Source organism: Scardinius erythrophthalmus, assembly GCF_964197995.2.
Source record: "Scardinius erythrophthalmus genome assembly, chromosome: 2".
NCBI classification, from domain to species: domain Eukaryota; kingdom Metazoa; phylum Chordata; class Actinopteri; order Cypriniformes; family Leuciscidae; genus Scardinius; species Scardinius erythrophthalmus.
This window is the reverse complement of record NC_138222.1, coordinates 29,485,456-29,504,835: the sequence shown is the minus strand read 5'-3', so window position 1 is coordinate 29,504,835 and position 19,380 is coordinate 29,485,456. Positions and strand designations below refer to the sequence as shown.

At 38.0% G+C, this 19,380-nt stretch overlaps 1 protein-coding gene across 1 annotated transcript; it reads right to left on the bottom strand.

Annotated features, from left to right (window-relative positions):
- Positions 1-924: 924 nt before the first annotated feature.
- Positions 925-7,860, bottom strand: rbpms2b (RNA binding protein, mRNA processing factor 2b). Its single transcript, XM_081359095.1, has 8 exons — positions 7,310-7,860; positions 5,665-5,742; positions 5,245-5,283; positions 4,894-4,956; positions 4,232-4,382; positions 3,669-3,820; positions 2,250-2,324; positions 925-2,033 (listed from the first exon to the last, which is right to left on the bottom strand). The coding sequence occupies exons 1-7, from the start codon at positions 7,361-7,363 to the stop codon at positions 2,259-2,261; spliced, it is 603 nt and encodes a 200-aa protein (XP_081215221.1). The 5' UTR covers positions 7,364-7,860; the 3' UTR covers positions 925-2,033; positions 2,250-2,258.
- Positions 7,861-19,380: the final 11,520 nt, after the last annotated feature.

Genomic DNA, 19,380 nt, shown 5'->3' with positions numbered 1-19,380 from the left:
TTTTCTAATTAAGTAAATAATATACTTGGACGTGGCGTCTGACGTGTAGCCTAGATTAATATATTTAGATCTAAAAATAAATTTGAGGACTTTTTTTGCCATTATTGTTTTAAATCTGCGCAGTGCGAGTGTGGCATTAAGTTGTAGTATGTGAAATATGTAACGTGTGAATATATTTTATTGGCAGAAATCAGGACCACGGAGAGCACCATTTATAAATTAGGTCTTCATTGATAAATTATACATTTTGGAATCAAGACTTTAATACAATAAATACAAAAGTGTTCAACATGCACATCGCTTGGGTGTTCATGTTCAATAGCAACTTCGGTGCATGTAGCCTATTTTAAAAACAATTACAAAGACTACGGAGTAATTTCCTCCAGAGGGCAGCACTGATCTTACATTTTGTTTGTCTTCTGCTTAGTTCATCCCTAAAATTAAACGTTTCATAGGACCCTGGTTTTACAGACAAGGCTTAGATTAAGCCAGGAGTAGGCTTTATTTCAATTGGGACATTAAGTATCTTTATAAATGTGCCTGATAAGAATTACCGGTGTGAATCTTAAAACAAAACAATAGCACTGGTATTTTAAGATATATCAGTGCAAATTACTTTCAGTTAAGACTGCTCAAACATGCCTTTAAGTCTGGGATTAGAACAAACTGTCTGTGAAACGGGCCAATATTTTTTAAAATAAGAAATAAAAGACTTCATTTCTTCCATGAAACAGGAGGACGTTAGGTAAAATGGTAGTCTCAAACACCATTCATTTTTACTGCATGCAAAAGACAGCAAATGTGAGAAGCTCTCAGTCCTTGACATTCTGCCATGCTTTAACATCCGCTTTTGTGCTCCATGGAAGGTCATGCAGATTTAAAAACACGAGTCTGAATAAATTACATTAAGTGTACCCGCTAATTCTGGATGCATGTTATTGATGAGGTTTAATGCAAGTACAATATGTATCTGTGCAAGTTACAGAAACTGAACAAACCCATAGAGCAGGTCAGCATTAAGAGTGAAAAGTAAATAAAGTACACAAGCCATTTTAATGCATTCCCATTTTAATACCATCATACAGTAGTATTTTTACAAACTTTTTTTTTACAAATACACTTCTAATGTCTGAATTAACCATTACTATACCCACATTAAAATCATGCACCATTGTAGCATATCTTTATATTCAGAGTATTAACTTGAAACAGCATTTTCATGTTAGCAGCCAAATTTGCTGTCCATATAATGTTAGTTTGTGCCACACTGACACAGTCAAACCAAAGAAAAATTACAACTTAATCTCTGAAACTGCTATAAATGGACATTGATACAAAAACAAACATCAAAACATACAAAGAAAGAGTTACCAATAACTTATACAGATTACTTATTTCAATTGCACAAACTTTTCTCCCCAGATACACACTAGATTGCGTTAGTCTCATATTTTGAAAAGCTATCATTCCCTCTGGGATGTGTTACAGTGGAAACTAGCAGGGGAAATCATCTGTCGGACTGGACATCACCCATCAAAATGAGTTGGCCAAGGTTTTGTACATAACATAAGCAACTTCAATGACCGAGCTATCAAACAATCAAGGTTACACCGGTCATGAAAGCAACAGACATACTAGAATGACGCACAGAGCTACACTTCATGCCAAAACTAACATGCTTTGTGTCTGCAATGTCAGTTGATTGTTTCATTTTACTTAGACCCAGAGCAAATCTCAATTAATGAACACATGAAAAAGAGCATTATCTTAATTCTTCAATACAAAATAAAGGGGGGGAAAAAAATTCAAGGAGCTGATCCATTAAGAACTACTAAGGTCTATTGTACCATCTAATATGCCTCTTTTTGTGCTGTTGGCAATATGACTTCAATATAAGCTCAATGAGCAATGTGAGCTCAAACTTCATGTTTTCATGGCCTAATTCCACAGTTAATACATCCAAAAACCACAAGTTCAAATGAACTGGACTGATTTTAAACAGGAGCTGAAAGGCGCCATTTGCAGAGAAAAACCTAAAAAGAAAAGACAAAAGACAGCAATTACCAAGATCATTTATATATATATATATATATATATATATATATATATATATATATATATATATATATATATATATATATATATATATATATATATATTATATATATATATATATATATATATATATAATAAAAAAAATGCACAACATTATTATAAATCACTTTGCATGGGAGAGGTAGTGGCCTTACTATATTTTTTTAGCAGAATTGCCTTGATTTCCATCCAGGCTGGGATGAGTCTGATGTGGAGGGATACCAGCGCATCTAAAAAAAAAAAAAAAAAAAAAAGAAAGAAAAGTATTGTACCACTAATTAGAGATTAACACCAAACAGTCTTGTGATTGTGTGCTAAAAAAAAATTAAAAAAAAAAATTGACCAAGCCATATTGTCATGTGCTCATGGCACTTTACAGTTTCATCCAACAGTTGTGACTACTATATTCACCTGATAAATATATCCTTGGACTAATCTAAAGGCCTCACTTAAAACATTTTTAGGAAAGCATGTAACCGAATCTTCTCAATTCATTAGCATGAGACCCAAGCAGTCACAGTTGACACATTGTAACACTACGTTTGTGCCAGGATCATAAGCCTTATACAATTTGCCTTTCTTGCCATTTAGATTAGTCTTTACTAATCTGGAATAGGTAAAATGTTAGTATTGAGCAAAGTCAAAGTTACACACTATTAATTGTGCTAACATTCAGTGGATTTTAAGCTCCATACAACATTATCAGATGAACTGTAGTAAATTGAGAAAAGCATACAGTACAACACTAGTATTTGTAATTTAAAAATAAATCATATACATAAAATAAGACTAAACCCCTGATGTGGCTTAAAGATGACTGATGCACTTCAACTTTGGTCTAAAAAAATAATTAGGCCTATATATTTAGGAGGCTGCCAAATGGGTGGACGCATAAGCAATGTTTAAAGACTTCCATGGTTCAGATTCTTTAAATAATGGTTCCCGTTCCCTAAATAAATCCATGTGCACTGAAAGCACACTCAAACCTTCATCCACATTTCTAATAATGTTCATTCATGTGTGCATTGAGATCACCTAACAAAAGCACATATAGCCTACTGTAGTGTAAAACACAAAACTATGTGACTAATGGAAAAGCAAATGTCAAATCAACTTCTTAATGTGTTGCTTGGTTTCTATTTTGAAAAAAAATGACAGGATGACAAGCAGGATTTAATTTAGTTGAATAAGTTACTCGAAAAAATTACACTTTTAAAATTACATAGCATTACTTTCTAAATACTTGAACAATACAAGGATAGACATGAAACCATTCTTTTAATTGTTTCAAATAAAAGAAAGCATAAATTCTTGAGCTGACTAGAGTATTTAAATGGAGGTTACATTAAAAGCATACATTTTACCATTAGACATCACATTTTGATGTACATTTCACAATTGTTGTATATATAATTGTTCCAGTCTACACAGTATTTAATGCAATTACATCAAAAGCAATTGAGTAATCCCTTTACCCAAGTGAAAAGTAATTTAATTACAGTAATTACTTCGAAATGTGTTACACCCAACACTGGGGGAAAGAAAAAGGCAAGAAAAAGACAAGATGGCCTCACCTGAGCATGAAGTGCGGCTGCTGCGGCGGCGGCTGCTGCTGGGTAGGTGAAAGCCGTGTGGGGCAGGCCGGGGCTGAGCTCCTGGGTATAGAGAGGGTAAGGAGACCAGGCCTCTGGAGACGCTGGGATCAACGTTGCCCCTGTCAAGTCATCTGAGGAGGTATAGCAAACCATCACTTCAGACTCAGGCCAGCTCAGCATGTCACACTAAAATCACTATAGATAGTGTTCGACAAATTGTTGAGTCAGGGGCCCTCACATTCCAACAGACTTTAAAATGTGCAAACAGCAGAGGCAGGAACTGAATATTGGTACCTGTGTGATCTTTGGTAATTTCTGTGACTTGGCTTGGAACAGAAGAGAGGTTGAATGAGACGTGAAGTGCTAATGCTTAACTTGTGTAAGAGAAAATGGAGAACCTTTTGCTAATGACACATGCATGTGGAGGTGGATTAGTTTCTTCTTGTGTTTTCCTAAGATCTACTCTAGATGCGTAGCTACAGAGTGTGTGCCTGTTTGTCTCTGCAGTGTGTGAACTACCACGTGGGCCGTAGTAAACTTACATGGGTCCCGTGCTATGAAGTGCGCTCCTAGAGCTGGGTGGATATTTGTGGGATTCGGAGTGCCCATCAGCTTACTCTTTGCCATCTTCGTGTTGGCCTTAGCAAACTCTAACCGGAGGGTCTGCGGGTTTTCAGGGTCAAATCGAACCCCCTGGAGACACAAGGGGGGGAGGGGATAGAGTAATGGGGATGGGTTGTGCCTGCCAGACCCTGGTAAAAATGTGCAGTGTGTCTTAAGCTGGTGCCCACATGCAGGTGAACGATTCTACAAGTGACTGAACAGCAAAGCTAGTGGTTACCTAAACAGGTGGACTACACACTAAAGACAAGAGGAAAACATGATGCTAAATAATACTTTGAGTTCTTGAAATAAACATTTTGCACTTTTTGTTATGTGCTGGAATATGAAAAATGAATATGGGACACCAATAATAATAATAATAATAATAATAATAATCCAGTTCATTTAATGTTTTATGAGATAAAGAGAGAAGGGGAGGTAAGCTATGACCATTTGTGCTAGAAACTGCAAGTATAAAAGGTACGTTCTTGATGTAGGCTATACAATACATCCACACCAAATCAAATATGAACCTAGCTGAGCTTCATCCAACAGATTTTAAATAATTCAAGCCATTGCTTACAGATGGCTGGTTTCTTACGTTTAATGCATTTTTTGCCGCTTCAGCGCCGGAACGGCTATCAAAGGTTACAAACCCAACAGGCTGGAAAAGAGAAAGAACAATCAAGGGTGGAAAAGAACAATGCCACTTATCAAACACTCAAAAAAGATTACATTTTATAATGTAAAAATATATATTTAAAAGAGATAATTTGGGTATGTTATCCTTATTATAAATATAGTTTTCATAATAAGTCTGATCACTAAGCAGTCCTAAATTTATGTTGACGAAAAAAAAAAAGTAAAAGCCATGACTGCAGCACAAGTGCAAACATACACGTTTTTAATATACTGCAAACCTGCTCAGCTGTAATATCCAACAATGTCTCACCTGCTTTGATGTTAACTTGATAAGTGAACCCTCATAACCCTAAAAAGGAAAAGAAATCCAATTAGCAGCAATGTAGTCACATGCTCGAAAAGGAAGAAATTCCTGCTGCACTCCCCTAAAGAGGCCAACACTGTCAGATGGAGACATTTACAGAGGATGCACTTTACTGCACTGCTAACCTGAGCGACTGGAGCTGAAGATCTCCAAGCGATAGAATTGGGATACGGTTTAGCAGCAATTTATAAACTTGATCATTCCATTCTTGTTCATTTGTTTCAGTGAGACTCTTAATCTAAATTTTCCTTTTTTTATTTCTTACTTTGACATGGGTATGAGCATAAAATATATTATTTTAATTAAGAGCTAAGACCTAAGGGAGGTAAAAGTGTTTTGGCTAAACATTTAAAATATCTTTTTTACCTTAAATGGTCGAAATAGCAGATAGAGCTCACGAGGTTTGATATCTGTTGGCAGACCACTGACAAATAGAGTTCGTACCTGTAAAACAAGAAATAAATCAAATGCCTAATTTAAATGTGAAATGACTAATAATAAAAAAGCTTATGGTTTGTAACCAGCTGAACACAAATACAAGACAGGAATTGTGTTGTGGCATAATGATAATACTCCTATGAAACAATTCAGTAAAAGCTTGGCAGTTTGACGTTCAAACCACAGCAATTTACAGTACAAGACAAATGAGTTTTGTATGACCATATTCACATAAATGGCTATAGAAACAAACAAGTGTGCATCCACTGGCTTTGACTTGGTAGGAGGTTCAAAGACACAATGGAGACAGTGGAAGCACAATGGACAACATCGCACAGCGTGACAGCACTTCCTTCCTTTGACCCACAGCAACAACCCCGACAGCGCAACAGTATTCCTCTGCCCTCAACCATAGCTCAATAACCCATACACCTTAAAATGCTATGCTTCACCTGACACATTTAGATTCTAATGATCATGTCAAAAGTAATATTGTATAATATATCATAAATGTGAATATTTCATTCACATACACATATGCATATATAAATAATGTTCACATTTATTTGTATAGCACTGTTCATAATACATATTGTTTCAAAGCAGCTTTGCAGGTCTACATTATAATTTAGAGTGATCGGTTATCAGATGTGACTGTGTGATTTATGTATATTTCTAAAATGCATAACTTGGACAGTTAACTAATAAATGTTGCAATATATATATATATATATATTATATATATATATATATATAAATAAAATTACAAATATTTTATATGAACCAATTTATGCAGGGGGTCCACAATCCAAAGGAGAATTTTTTGAAGCTGTGCGTTATGATTAGGCTATATTGTCTTTCTGCCTCTCATATGGCATTCATGAATGGATCAAAACGGCCTGCATAAGATCAGCGTAGTCCATTTAAATCTGCATAAAAAGAAAAGTCAACAGTAACAAACTGAAATAGCCTACTTCAGTTAGCTATGCGTCTGCAAACTGTGCGCAATTTTAAGAAAGTAATTTATGAAGAAACCGCGAAATCATTACGACGTACTGCATTATAACCACTAAAAAAATATTATAACCATTCATTCAGTGACGCAGAAGCCAATTTCAAACAATTCAGTGATTTGTGCCCGTGTACAGACAAAATAAATCACTAGATTGACAAGCTTGCAGACAAGGAATTGTACGAGCACGTATTAATCATAGGCTATTAAGAACTTTGCCAAAAAGGAAAAATATATAATTAAAAAAAAATTAAAGCAATCCTTACATGGGTGAAGGAAACGACATTAACACGCGCTCTATTAAAAAACAAAATCTATCAGTCAAGGAAAATGTAAGTGGTCATTAATTTACCGGAATATTTTATTTTAATTTTTAACAGAACTTCAAACCACCGTCATTTAATTATCTTGAGTGATTGTTTCCTTACTTTAGCCTCACAGCAAAAACTTCGTGGAGAGACGCTGAGGCTCCCGTAAACTCCTCAAAAGTTTGAAACAAATTTACCTCGACATAAAATAAGATTTACTCTTCACAACACCCCAATCACGCCGAACTCTCACCTCCTCTTCAATAGAGACGTTGTTGTTTGGCTCGGAGTCAGACTTGATACTCATCTTTGTGTGTAAACTTGAGACACCCAGAAGGACTGGCAGAAGTTTCGTTTAGTTTTTTTTTTTTTTTCCTTCTCCCTCGTCCTAAAGTGCGACTGGATCCTGATGGCGATGCGTGCGGGATTCAGCAGAACTTGTGCGGGAACACCGAGGTCGTGTCAAAAGTGGCAGGTGAACTGAAGACGCGAAGGTGACCCGGTGAAAAGAAGTGAAGTGCGTGTGGTGGGGTGGGGGAAGAGAAAAAAAAAAGAAATGCCGGTGCCTCCTCACATTTACCTCGTTTTAAACGTTAAATTTCAAAGAAAGCAGAGCTCATGGGTAAAACCTGTTCCATAGTTGACCTGCTCGCCAATTAGGTCATCAAGTGAGATGGGCAGGCTCGAGAGCGGCGTTGCAGCTGGTGGATAAGCCAACCCCTCCATTAGTGAATCATCGCCTTCATGGGAAAGTACGGACCAATTGGAACCGCTCCTTGTATTATTGGAGACATCTCATATCAACTGCATCAGGAGGAGGGAGGAGAGTAAATAAATAAAAGAGAGAAATTGCATATTAATTCGTTTACCCTAGAGATATTAAAAACTTTGTAAAACTAACTTTCTAGTTTCTTTATGGGGGGGGGGCAGTTGTGAAAGGGTCAGGGTGTAACCTATGTATCCTCTATTTGTTTGTTGAAAAACTGAGCTATTCTAAAAATAACCCTGACATTTGAGTGCACTTAATTATGGAAACATCTGTTTAAAAGGAAAGCTGCTTGACTTTTCCCTTTAAACTCTGTGAGACACAGTGAACAGTTTATTAGAAATGGGCCTGCGCTGAAAAGCTCGTAAATTTTGTTAGACTGTGTGCACCTTAAACTGGTCTTGTGTCCCGTTTCCTGACATTGTGTAGTCACACAATCAAAGTACGGGAGCTTGGTGAAGCCGGCGGGGTGCGGTGAGAATTGAAAACATGTCTTCCCCCCCCCTTCTGATTGACCTAGTGTTTTGTACAATCTGTCTAAATATAGACAAATTCTTTCTTGCCAGGCCTCTCTAATTCCATTGTACATAAGGGAACTATGAACTATTTATAAATCCTACAGATGTTTATACACAGACTTGCAGTTTGTTTGAGGGCCTGTCTTATAGTATCTGCTTAATTCGCTTAAAAGCTCTAAACTGGATGTATTCAAAGCTTTAATGTACTAATAAATAGTTTGGAGTTCTTAGGAGAAACATTTACCGACAACATCAAATGAAAGGTTGACCACCCTGATGTCAGCTTTTCCATTAACACTCATTCTAATAGTAACCTATGCTTATGGTCTTGTTCTCAGGGGTTTAAAAATAAGTCAAACAGAGCACAGAGGTACACAGAGCCAAAGATGATTATACAGTAGACAGACTGATAGACATATCAGTGCCAGGCTCTTAAAGAATGACAAGTGTACAGATTGGCTGAGTGCAGACATGCCACAGTCAGAAGGGTGCTGGCCTTCATCGAACACATCGCACTGCAAAGTGACATTCAAAGCAAGAGTTTTCCTGATAATACAGACAGATATAGTTAATCCCGACGAATTCCCGGCAAATTGTTAATCGACATCCCGTTTCGTGTCATCTGCTTGTTAGTGGTGGAGTCCCCAACACAAAGCCTGTACAGTGGGGCCAGAATGCTGTGATGAGGCCTTCATGTTTTATTGGAGAAGAGCAGGTCCATTGTCCCAAAAGCCACCTCAATCCACACTCCTCCTCCTCACGCCTCACTGGCCCTGTCCCATCGCATCAGCGTCACAGAGCTCCACAGCACTTAGCTTGTGTTCCCTGTGTCCTCTGTGCCTCACTGCGTATCCACCATTTACTCCAGCTCTCCTTCTTTCAGCTCAGAAGAGACTTCCAAGTCTGATTGAGGGAGAAAGAAAAACTTCTTTTGGAAAGGCTTTTTCACTTGTGCATAACAGATTAGTTTATTGAGAGGTTTTTTGATTCATGTGTGATTGCAGACTGCAGCGATGCATCAACAATAGGCCACACATACTTGTTTTTGCCTTTTTTTCAATTTAGTCAGCAGGACTGCATCAATAAGAGGTTTTCTCCATGACAGACTGATCTGCACTCAGTACTACTCTAGTCTTCACTCCCACACTGATATTGGTCATCGTGTTTCCTCATTGAACATCAGCTTTTTGATGCTCAACTGGGATCCAAACAGTTCTCCGTCTCAGGACACCTTCCTACTCATTCATTTTAAGGCTTATGACAGACAAACACCTAGAACACCACAGGAAGTCACCACAGTTCAGCGCCTCATGGTCAGGGACATTTTTGCCACTATAAAAACAAACCAATGGCATAGAATCTCTGGAATAATTGTTGATGCAGAACTGAATAAAACAAACACAAACAGAATTATGGTAAGTGCTGCTTGCATCAATACAGTCCTTTCCTGTTTACTTCTTGTTGGCCTCTTTTGCTTCTTAAAGCAACGAGACCTTGTGACCGAAGGATATTAGTATGCCCTTTAGCTTTCTCTTGCATCTGTATTCTCTTGAACTGCCAAAACAGAGCTGACAAAAACTCTTGTGTTAATCTGTCATTTCCTCTATCTGTCTTTTCTTATAAAAATAGCAAACAACTCTATGAAAATACCCACAAATGATAACTAATGTTTTTGTTAGTTACAAGCCATCCGAATATATTTAAAATAGAAAGTTTTTTCTTTTGTTCACATGTTGGCTAAATTTTTCGAAGGCTATTTGTTTTATGTCCTCCCTCATATTTTCATGAATCCCATGTTTCCTGTTTAAATTTGGAAAATGCACATGAAAGGTTATGCTGTTAAAACAAAGGGCAACACATTCCCAGAGAGACAAATTCAGATCTGATACCCTAGAGTTTTGACGCTGTCTTACATAAACATTCCATGCATTTAGGAAATACAAGGTTTATGTTGTCCGTCATGGCTGTTTGTTAAAAAAGGAACGTCTCTTGTGTATAATGTAAAAACCAAGACTTTAAATAGTAAATACACTGGAAACTGGATGGGAACATCAAAATTTGGCCCTGTTCCTTGTGCCTAGACTGGCTGCCAAACAGGACAAATTGCAACAAACTCCCAATGAGTACTCGATCTCAAATAATTGGGCTTAGCTCATACTGAGAGAAACAAATGTGAACTACTGTGTGTTGAGAGAAATCAAGACAGAATGAACACTAATAAAATGAATTATTACATTTATTATTCATTAAATAAATTAAGGAAAATTTAAGTCTACAAGACAAAACTCTGACCAGAGAATATTTGTGTTATTTTAATGTATAAAATATATAGTTATGTTTTAGGTCATATGTATGACCTCATTGGGTGGTATGTCCTTATTTAAAGGGATAGTTCACTTTGAAATTCAATTTTGGTATGTTTTAGCTTACCTCAAGGGCATCCAAGATGTAGGTGTCTTTTTTTCCGCAGTAGTTTCAATTTTGATATTTTTAGGTCAAACCGTTCTTGTCTGTCAGTCGTATAATGCAGGTCTATGGTCACGGTCTCAAAGAGCAAGCACAGAGTCCAAATTAAAACAATTCCCCATTGTCCAAATTAAACAATTCCCCATCGTAAGTACACATTGATGGCCTAAGACACGAAACGAGCGGTTTGTGTGAGAAAACGAACAGTATTTATATCGTTTTTAACTCTTATACACAGCCACGTCCAAGTGATCTGAGGGCGCGCACGCATCCTGGTGTGTGACGTGTGCGCAGACTGGTGCATAGATATATACACTAGATGTCGCCTTAAAGACATTCGTTCCAATGAACTGCCGTAGACAAGGCGACCTCTAGTGTATATATCTATGCACCAGTCTGCGTACACGTCACACACCAGGATGCGCGCGCGCCCTCAGAATTGTTTTAATTTGGACTCTGTGCATGCTCTTTGAGACCGTGACCATAGAACTGCATTATACGACTGACAGACAAGAACGGTTTGACCTAAAAATATCAAAATTGAAACTACTGCGGAAAAAAAGACACCTACATCTTGGATGCCCTTGAGGTAAGCTAAAACATACCAAAATTGAATTTCAAAGTGAACTATCCCTTTAACGCAGATGAAAACGAGGCTGTAATGGGTAGACTTACAAAGTCTTTTCAAATGGTATACATTAGGCCTACTAGATCATGTAATTTTCAAAATGGAGCTTTTGTCTACTGAAAATTTCTTTTTTTTTTTTAAGATGTTTCATCAGCTGAACAATTGTACAATCCATTGAACACTATTTACTCATATCATTCACAGCCTCGGTTTCATGGTGCTACAAGATCTATACCATGAGTACACAAACTAAAGTTGTTGTTTCAATAAAGTATTGGAACTTCATTTTAGGGGACGGACATCATCAGCAAGGCTTTTTTTTTTTTAAGATTTAACATCAAGCTAAAGCAGCTTTTGAGACTCAATTTTCTGGTGGCGCAAGCAGAACTTCATAAACCTCTCGCATAGCGCAGACTGCAACTACAGAAACACAGAAAAACCAGTCAAGAGGAACTGATCTCATCAAATATTAAACAGAATCGGGGGAGTGATTCAGTGATGCATGGGACTGTTAAGGGCTGGATAAGGGGCGTGCATGATGGAGCTTAAGTGGGCCAGCACCTATGCATATGTTTAGATTTACCTTCTCAATAGGTGCAGCAGCAAAGGTAAAGCTTTTTAAAATGAAAGTCGTCACAAATGTTTTGACCATGATCATTTGGTATTAAAAAATATAAAAATGTTGTGAGAAAGACTAACTTTCATGGTTTAATATTGTATATGCCACTGAGTTTAAAATGTCACCCCATATTCTCTTGAAGTGGTTCAGATATCACACCCACATCAATCAATCTCATTTTAAGCAATATATTTAAGTACACAGCAAGGGCAATCACTTGGAATCACTAGAAAAAGGCAATACAATCAAGACTTAAATACAGAAAGGAACTGGGGCACTACGCACCTGTCCATCACATCTACTAAAGTCTGTCTCAGCCTCTAAGAAAGATGAATATTTCATAATGACCCTCCCTCTTGTATGAGCCTGTCAGCTCCTGTTCTTTCCACAACTGCACAACACTCTCTCTGGACTTAAGAGGACGGTACGGTTTGCATTATTCAGACGCTCCATGCTGTGCACTTTCTGTCCCTCTAAAAAAACTGGGCCATATGGAATAATAAATAAAGCAGCCTAAACGTAACCATACAAGTACAAGACCAGAAATGTGCATATAGCTCCGTTGCCCATACACCTCTGAAACTATGTGCTTGCACAAAACTCTGTGTTGACTCAGCCGCAGAGAGGAAAACTGCAAGTGGTAAAAGTTTTTCAAAAACAACCTCACTCACCCTTTGTTGTTTACATAATATGGGACACAGTTATGCCCGGAGAAGTGGACACAGTCTGTGTGGAGTGGTAGGATCAAGAATGAGGAACAAAGGCCTATTGACATCGGTTGACAGGCCGCCAGACGGACAGCTGCTTGCTCAGGTCAAACAGTATTAATCAATGTGTTAATAATAATGACAACAATAATAATAGTTTATTAAGGGCCAAGTATCAAAGAAGCGTAGGCACCTATTGTATCTGTTAGTCATCTTTTTCTTCTTCTTCCACTCTTGAAGTATATGGCAGCCAATAGAACAGTAGAATAGTTGATCAGTATGGTAAAATGTTGTGAAATTTTGCACACAGATAGAGGACAGTCTGAGCATTAACCATTGCAATTCTGGAGTCTCTGACTCAATCCCTCTAGCGCCACCAACTGTCCAAATTTTATCTTACAATTGTGCTAATAACTTTGAACCATAAGGGCTAGAAACAAAATTAGTTTTTCCCCTGATTCCTTGGCTCAAGACGAACCGCCATTTAGAATTTCCCCCCAAAAAACGACTTTTTTTAAACTCCTAGACGATGCTCTGATTTTCACGAAAATGAATTTTCATCTTCAGACCATGCCGACACAAAAACGTAACTGGCAAGCAAATTCAACGTAGAGCACGTAAAAATGGATGTGAGGCTATATCTCTGTAATGCTTTAGCATTTTCAGACCAAACTTGGTATGTGTTATGACAACCATGACCTGAGGATACCTGCACAGTTTCGGCACAGTTCCACCTTATGGTCAGGAGATATGAATAATGGCTATTGTTGACTTCTGAATTGTTTGGCCAAAAATGTTCCCATATCAGCTATTTTAGGCATCGGCCATTTTGAAAATTGTTGTAAACTGTTATATTTTACGAACGCATTGGCGTATTGTTACTCAAAAGGTTTTGGGGCTGTGCCACCTTTGAATTTTGAATTTTACCTACAGTATTGTAAGGAAACTGGTCAGAGATAGTTCACCCAAATAGAAAATTCTGTCATTATAACTCACCCTCATGTTGTTCCAGACCCGTAAGGCTTTCTTTCATCTTTGGAACACAAATGAAGATATTTTTTATGTAATCTGAGAGCTTTCTGTCCCTCCATAGACAGCTCCGCAACTACCACTTTGATGCTTCAAAAAGTTCATAAAGAGATCATTAACTAATCCAAATGAATTGAGCGGTTTTATTCCACTTATTATTACACTTTAGATGATGAACAGATTGAATTTAGATATTTATTCACTTATAAACATTGATCAGCTCATTGATCCGATCAGAAGCTCAACCAAACCTCATTGGTTCTTGTGTTCAAACATGCTGCGTAACACGAGAATGAATCTCATTGGTTCTCGCACGTCAAGCAAACATGCTTGAGCTTCACAACTGATGTGAGTTGATGAATGTTTACATGTAAATAAAAGCCTACATTTAAATTCATACATAATTCAGACCTTGACTGCTCAATTCATATGGATTAGTTTTATGATCTCTTTATTCATTTTTGAAGTGTGAAAGTGGTAGTTGCGTAGCTGTCAGTGGATGGACAGAAAACTCTCAGATTTCATCAAAAAAGATTTTCATTTGTGTCCCGAAGATGAACGAAAGTCTTACAGGTTTGGAATGACATGAGGGTGAGTAATTAATGACAGAATTTAAATTTTTGGATAGATTCCTTGGGTCACGCCGAGAACATAGGGTACTTCTCAATACTCAAATTGATGCTTCCTCGTTTCCTCGCTCCTCTGTCCTCCAGCCCGTGACCCGGAAACCGACCGAATTCAGCCATCTTGAAGGACATCTCAATTCTCTAATTGTACCACAAGGGGGCGAGTAACAAGGAGTGTGGAAGCTTCCAAAGGAGTTATGAGCGAGAATGCACAGGTGTATATATGCAGAAGTTTTTCTTGTCTAGAAACCTGACACATGTATAAATTATCCTCCACCCTTCACATCTATCACAACAATTTTAATTTATGCTTTACCTCTGCAGTTTAAATAAACCATATATTACACACATATATATATTATATCACACATATATCAACAGGGCATCTTGATTTATCTTTATTATTTATTAATTTCTCAAATAACCAAACTTTAACAACCTAAGGGCATATCCTTTGAGCACAGCTGATGACGCTTTGAAGTGACACTAGAATATGCCAATATACAAATAAGCTTTCCTTCAATTCCTCCGTCCTCATTTTCTTTCCTTGCAGCCTTCCCTCGCATCCTAAAGGGGGTGGAGCTGAGACACGAGGAAAGGAAGCGAGGAAAGGAAACGAGGATGCACAAATAAGAAATGAGAAGCACCCATAGATACCAATTTTGCCACTTCCTGTCTGCCAATTTGATTTTTGTTAAAAACCTACTTTTAACTCCTAGACCTAGACCATTGCTTCAATTTTCACAAACATTTAATCAGATCATCCTCAGATTATGCCGACAATTTTTTATTTTATTTTTTAATTCAAGTCAATTCTTCAAACCATTCTTGATTTGCGCACAAACAAATTTGAAGACCAAACTTTGTGTGCGTTATGACAACCATGACCTGAGGATACCGGTACAGTTTCAGCACAGAGCCACCTAGTGGACAGGAGATATGGAAAATTGACATTTTTGCTTATAACTTCTTAACAGTTTGACCAAAAGTCAAAAATCTTTAAAAAGATCAAGGTCCAGATCAAGGTCAAAAGTAATAAGCAATTATGCCACAATACAAGTGATTGTATTTATGAGCTTTAACCCATTTTAATTAAAACTGTCCCTTATGAATGTGTTCTCATTTTTGCAGTTGGTCTGATGTCTTGATTTTTAGCTCCTCATTCTGCCTCTGTGATGCTTGGCCTCTTAATTGCTGCTTGCAACTATTTATTATAGCTTTATAATTATAATAATTATTTATTTATTTTTACTTGGAGTTTTTTCTTATCTCATCAAGCAATATGTAATTAATAAATGTGCTTAAAAGTAAAAAGAAAATCAGCGTATGCAAGTGGATGTTATTAGATGATTAGTTTCTGGCAGACTCAAAGCCAGTGAACTCATGAGATAAAAACAAACCATTGCTTTGGTCAAGCAGTGTCACCCAGAAAGTAAATGGAAACAAAACAGCTTTTCTGCTGTAGCCTATTATTATTCATTTTAATCCTATTAAAACATAAAAAAATTAAATAAAAATAAATTCTCAACGCAAAATGTTTATTTTATTAAGAACATATTGTGGGATATGTTACCTTTATTTGAATTTCTTTTGATTTTATTTTTTACATTAGTGGTTTGTTGAAAACTACATTCGCAATGACTGCAGTTCAGTTTGACTCTTTGAAAATATCTGTTTTTAGATTACGATCTCTCCAATGCCACATTTATGTTTACATAACATGCTTATGCAGTAAAATGGAAAGGACAGTGCTTCTGACACAGGCGCGCTAATTTCGGACTCATCAAAAGTTTTGTTTAACTTGTCCTTTTCAAACAAATCTAACGTATAGATATATACCCTCAATCCTGTCCTACATCTCCTCTTCCTCAGCTGGCAGTATTTCCCAGTGTTTAGAGGGTGGTGGGGGTAGGCGATGTCATCTGTTGGCTGATGTATACCACCTGCCTTGGCCTCAGCCTGACCCTCCACCGCCCCCACAGCAGAGGCATTCCACAACCTTCCAGAGTCATGTTTGTACTGAAGAAGATTAGACAACCCTCCCCTTAGACTGAGCCGTGCAAATGACCAGCCTCCGCTCCATGCCTCTTTATCTAATGAGGCAAAGTGAGGGAGGCCAGTCTGCGCTGCCAAGATCCTTTTTCTAACAGCAGGATCATGTTATTGTATTGAGTCATTTTGTGAGGTCATATCATTTTGAAATATTAGACAGGGTTGTGTTCTTATTCTGATATATGTAAAATAATCACCAAATTAATGTGGTTATTTGATTTAGCATGCCTTTTTTGAGAGAAACTAATCCTACTAAACAAATATCCAGCGAAGAAGATAAACAGCTCTCATTGACCCCCACGCATCTCCAAACAACAAAACACCTCAGCCAGGATATTTGCTGTTCACTAGTTGAGGACTTCCATTTGGAAAATGTATATGTATTAGCTAGAATTTAATTTAGGAATATTGTGAAAGCAAACATGACACTTACCTCCTTAATACAATGACAACAGAAAGGTGGGTAGTAACGAAGTACATTTACTTTGTTACTTTTACTTATTTTATTTTTTTGGGAAAGTTTGTACTTTAAGAGTAGATTTATATGTGGGTTCTTTTACTTTAACTCGAGCACATTGCTAATGAAAAAACTGTACGACGTTCCTCTCGTTACTTTATTTTAATGCAATACATGTTGTTAAATGCGTAGTTTATTACAAGCGCGCTGTAGGCCTATCTTTTTTCTGGGGCATGAGCGATGCTCAATTCACAAATTTATCACTCTTTTGAGTCGATTCTGCTCAAAGTCTTGATCAAACAAGTTGGCAGATATGTCTAAATGGGTTCGCAAGTGTGTTTGAATGATTTTTTCGGTTTCCTTTACGCACTGAATCGTCAAGAGCGTTGGATGTGGCCGTGGACCTACAGTCAAGTTAAAACAAATCTGAAAATGCATATTGTTTGCCAGCGATGAAGATCTTTATTAGTTGAACATCTTCATATGCTGTCTGTGAATGAATGATTCCACAGGACGATACTTTCGATTTCATTTCATCCAGGTGATATTTTACAACCAAACAGATTATTACGCCACAATAGCACTACTACAAAGTATAACATTACCAGTTTTGTGGACATATACCTTAATTTATACAATAAGCTACCTTTGTTCACAGTTTATGAAATTAACACCCGCCATCCCGCGGTAGTTTGTGTGTATTGCGCACAATGCTCAGTGGCGTGGGAACTCGTCTTGAAAACCAATGCCTTTGCCTGCCTTAGACACAGTTAAACAGTTTAAACATGCTTGCAGAAATATACATTTGATTACATTTTGGAGAACAGACGGAAGAGGATCCGTGCATTTGATCGTTGTTTATGTTCAGATGTTCAGTAGCGGTAATGAGCGCGAGCACATTATGTGAAGAGTTTTAACTCCTCTATGTCAATGGTTCCCTGTCACATGCCCTTGAATGCAAAACTCTGCAGATTCACTTTATTTCGACATTGTCTAATAATCCAAATGTTTACACTGCCTTGATGCCCAACTCTGATTTGTTGCCTACAGCCTATTCAATTTTTTTGACTGTCCGTTTACACGTTCTTTCAATTGTGACCCATTCATGTGTTTACACTTGACATACTATCTGAAACGTCAGACATGCCTAAAGGGGGTTCTTGCACAGATGGACGAACGTGAAATATGCTTGATGCTAGCTTTGCGATAGCCTGTATGCGAAGTTCGATGCCTCAAAATCCTCCGCCTCAAAATCAATATTCCATGATTTTGAGGCGGAGGAGGACGTAAAGTGCCATCATTGCAGCCTGCGCATGCTTCAGTTATTACGCGCGAGAGAGATCGATTAGGTTACTGACGTAACCCAGGTTCTCTGATAACATGAAGTGAGGTATCTCACTATGGGAATGCCTCTGGGCGTGACCGATCGCGGAAGCACCAATTACACCACGTCTGCCAACCATGGCAGACCAAACGCTGCAGCGATCAGGGAGTCCCAACTCCCTGTATATAAACCGCAGCTACCTGCCATTTCGTCATTCACCGCATATCTCTTCTCCGTGCAAAAAGGCAAGGAGGGCAATGTTGTGAGATACCTCACTTCATGTTATCAGAGAACCTGGGTTACATCAGTAACCTAATCGTTCTCTTTCTAACATTCATTCGGTATCTCACTATGGGATATAGACAACCCCCATATTGCCGATATGCTGACGAAGCAGACTGAAGAAGAGAGGGAGTTATAACTGAATCACTGTCCCAGACGGTGAAACAGAATAATATGAGGAATCCGCCCCTTTATTAGAACCACCTTATACCACCTGAGAACTGAGTGGGCCAGAGAGGGTTCTGTCACATCCAGTCTATAGAAACAAATAAATGTGTGCGGAGAGGACCAGCTGGCTGCTGTGCAATACCTACTACATACCTCTAGTAGAATGCGCTCGTAGTCCTACTGGGGGCTCTTGGGGCACCCAGTGGTAGAGGCACCCAGTATTCCTGAAGGAAACACAGCACGTCCGAAACAGAACACAAGAAAGGAACAATGTTCTTATCTATGCACCAATCCTCAAAAACTCCCCATTTGAGATTATATAAAGAACGTGTCGAGGCAGCCCTCGCGTTCACCCTCTCAGGGGCCAGGCCCAGAGAGCTAGTTTATGAGGGGAGGGATGGAATATTTCCCCCCTTGCTTGTGAGAGGAGATCCCTGCACGCTGGTAATGGCCATGGCTGGTCGCAGAGCAGTTGCGCAATCTCCGCCACCCACAGTCTCCCCGGCCAGTATGGCGCGATCAGAATCATATTTTTATTTTATTTATCCTTTATTTAACCAGGAGAAGCCCATTGAGATTAAAAAATCTCTTTTGCAAGGGAGACCTGGCCAAGATAGGCAGCAGAATTACATCACAACATTACATATGTACAAGACACACAAAGAACATGAAAATAAAAACA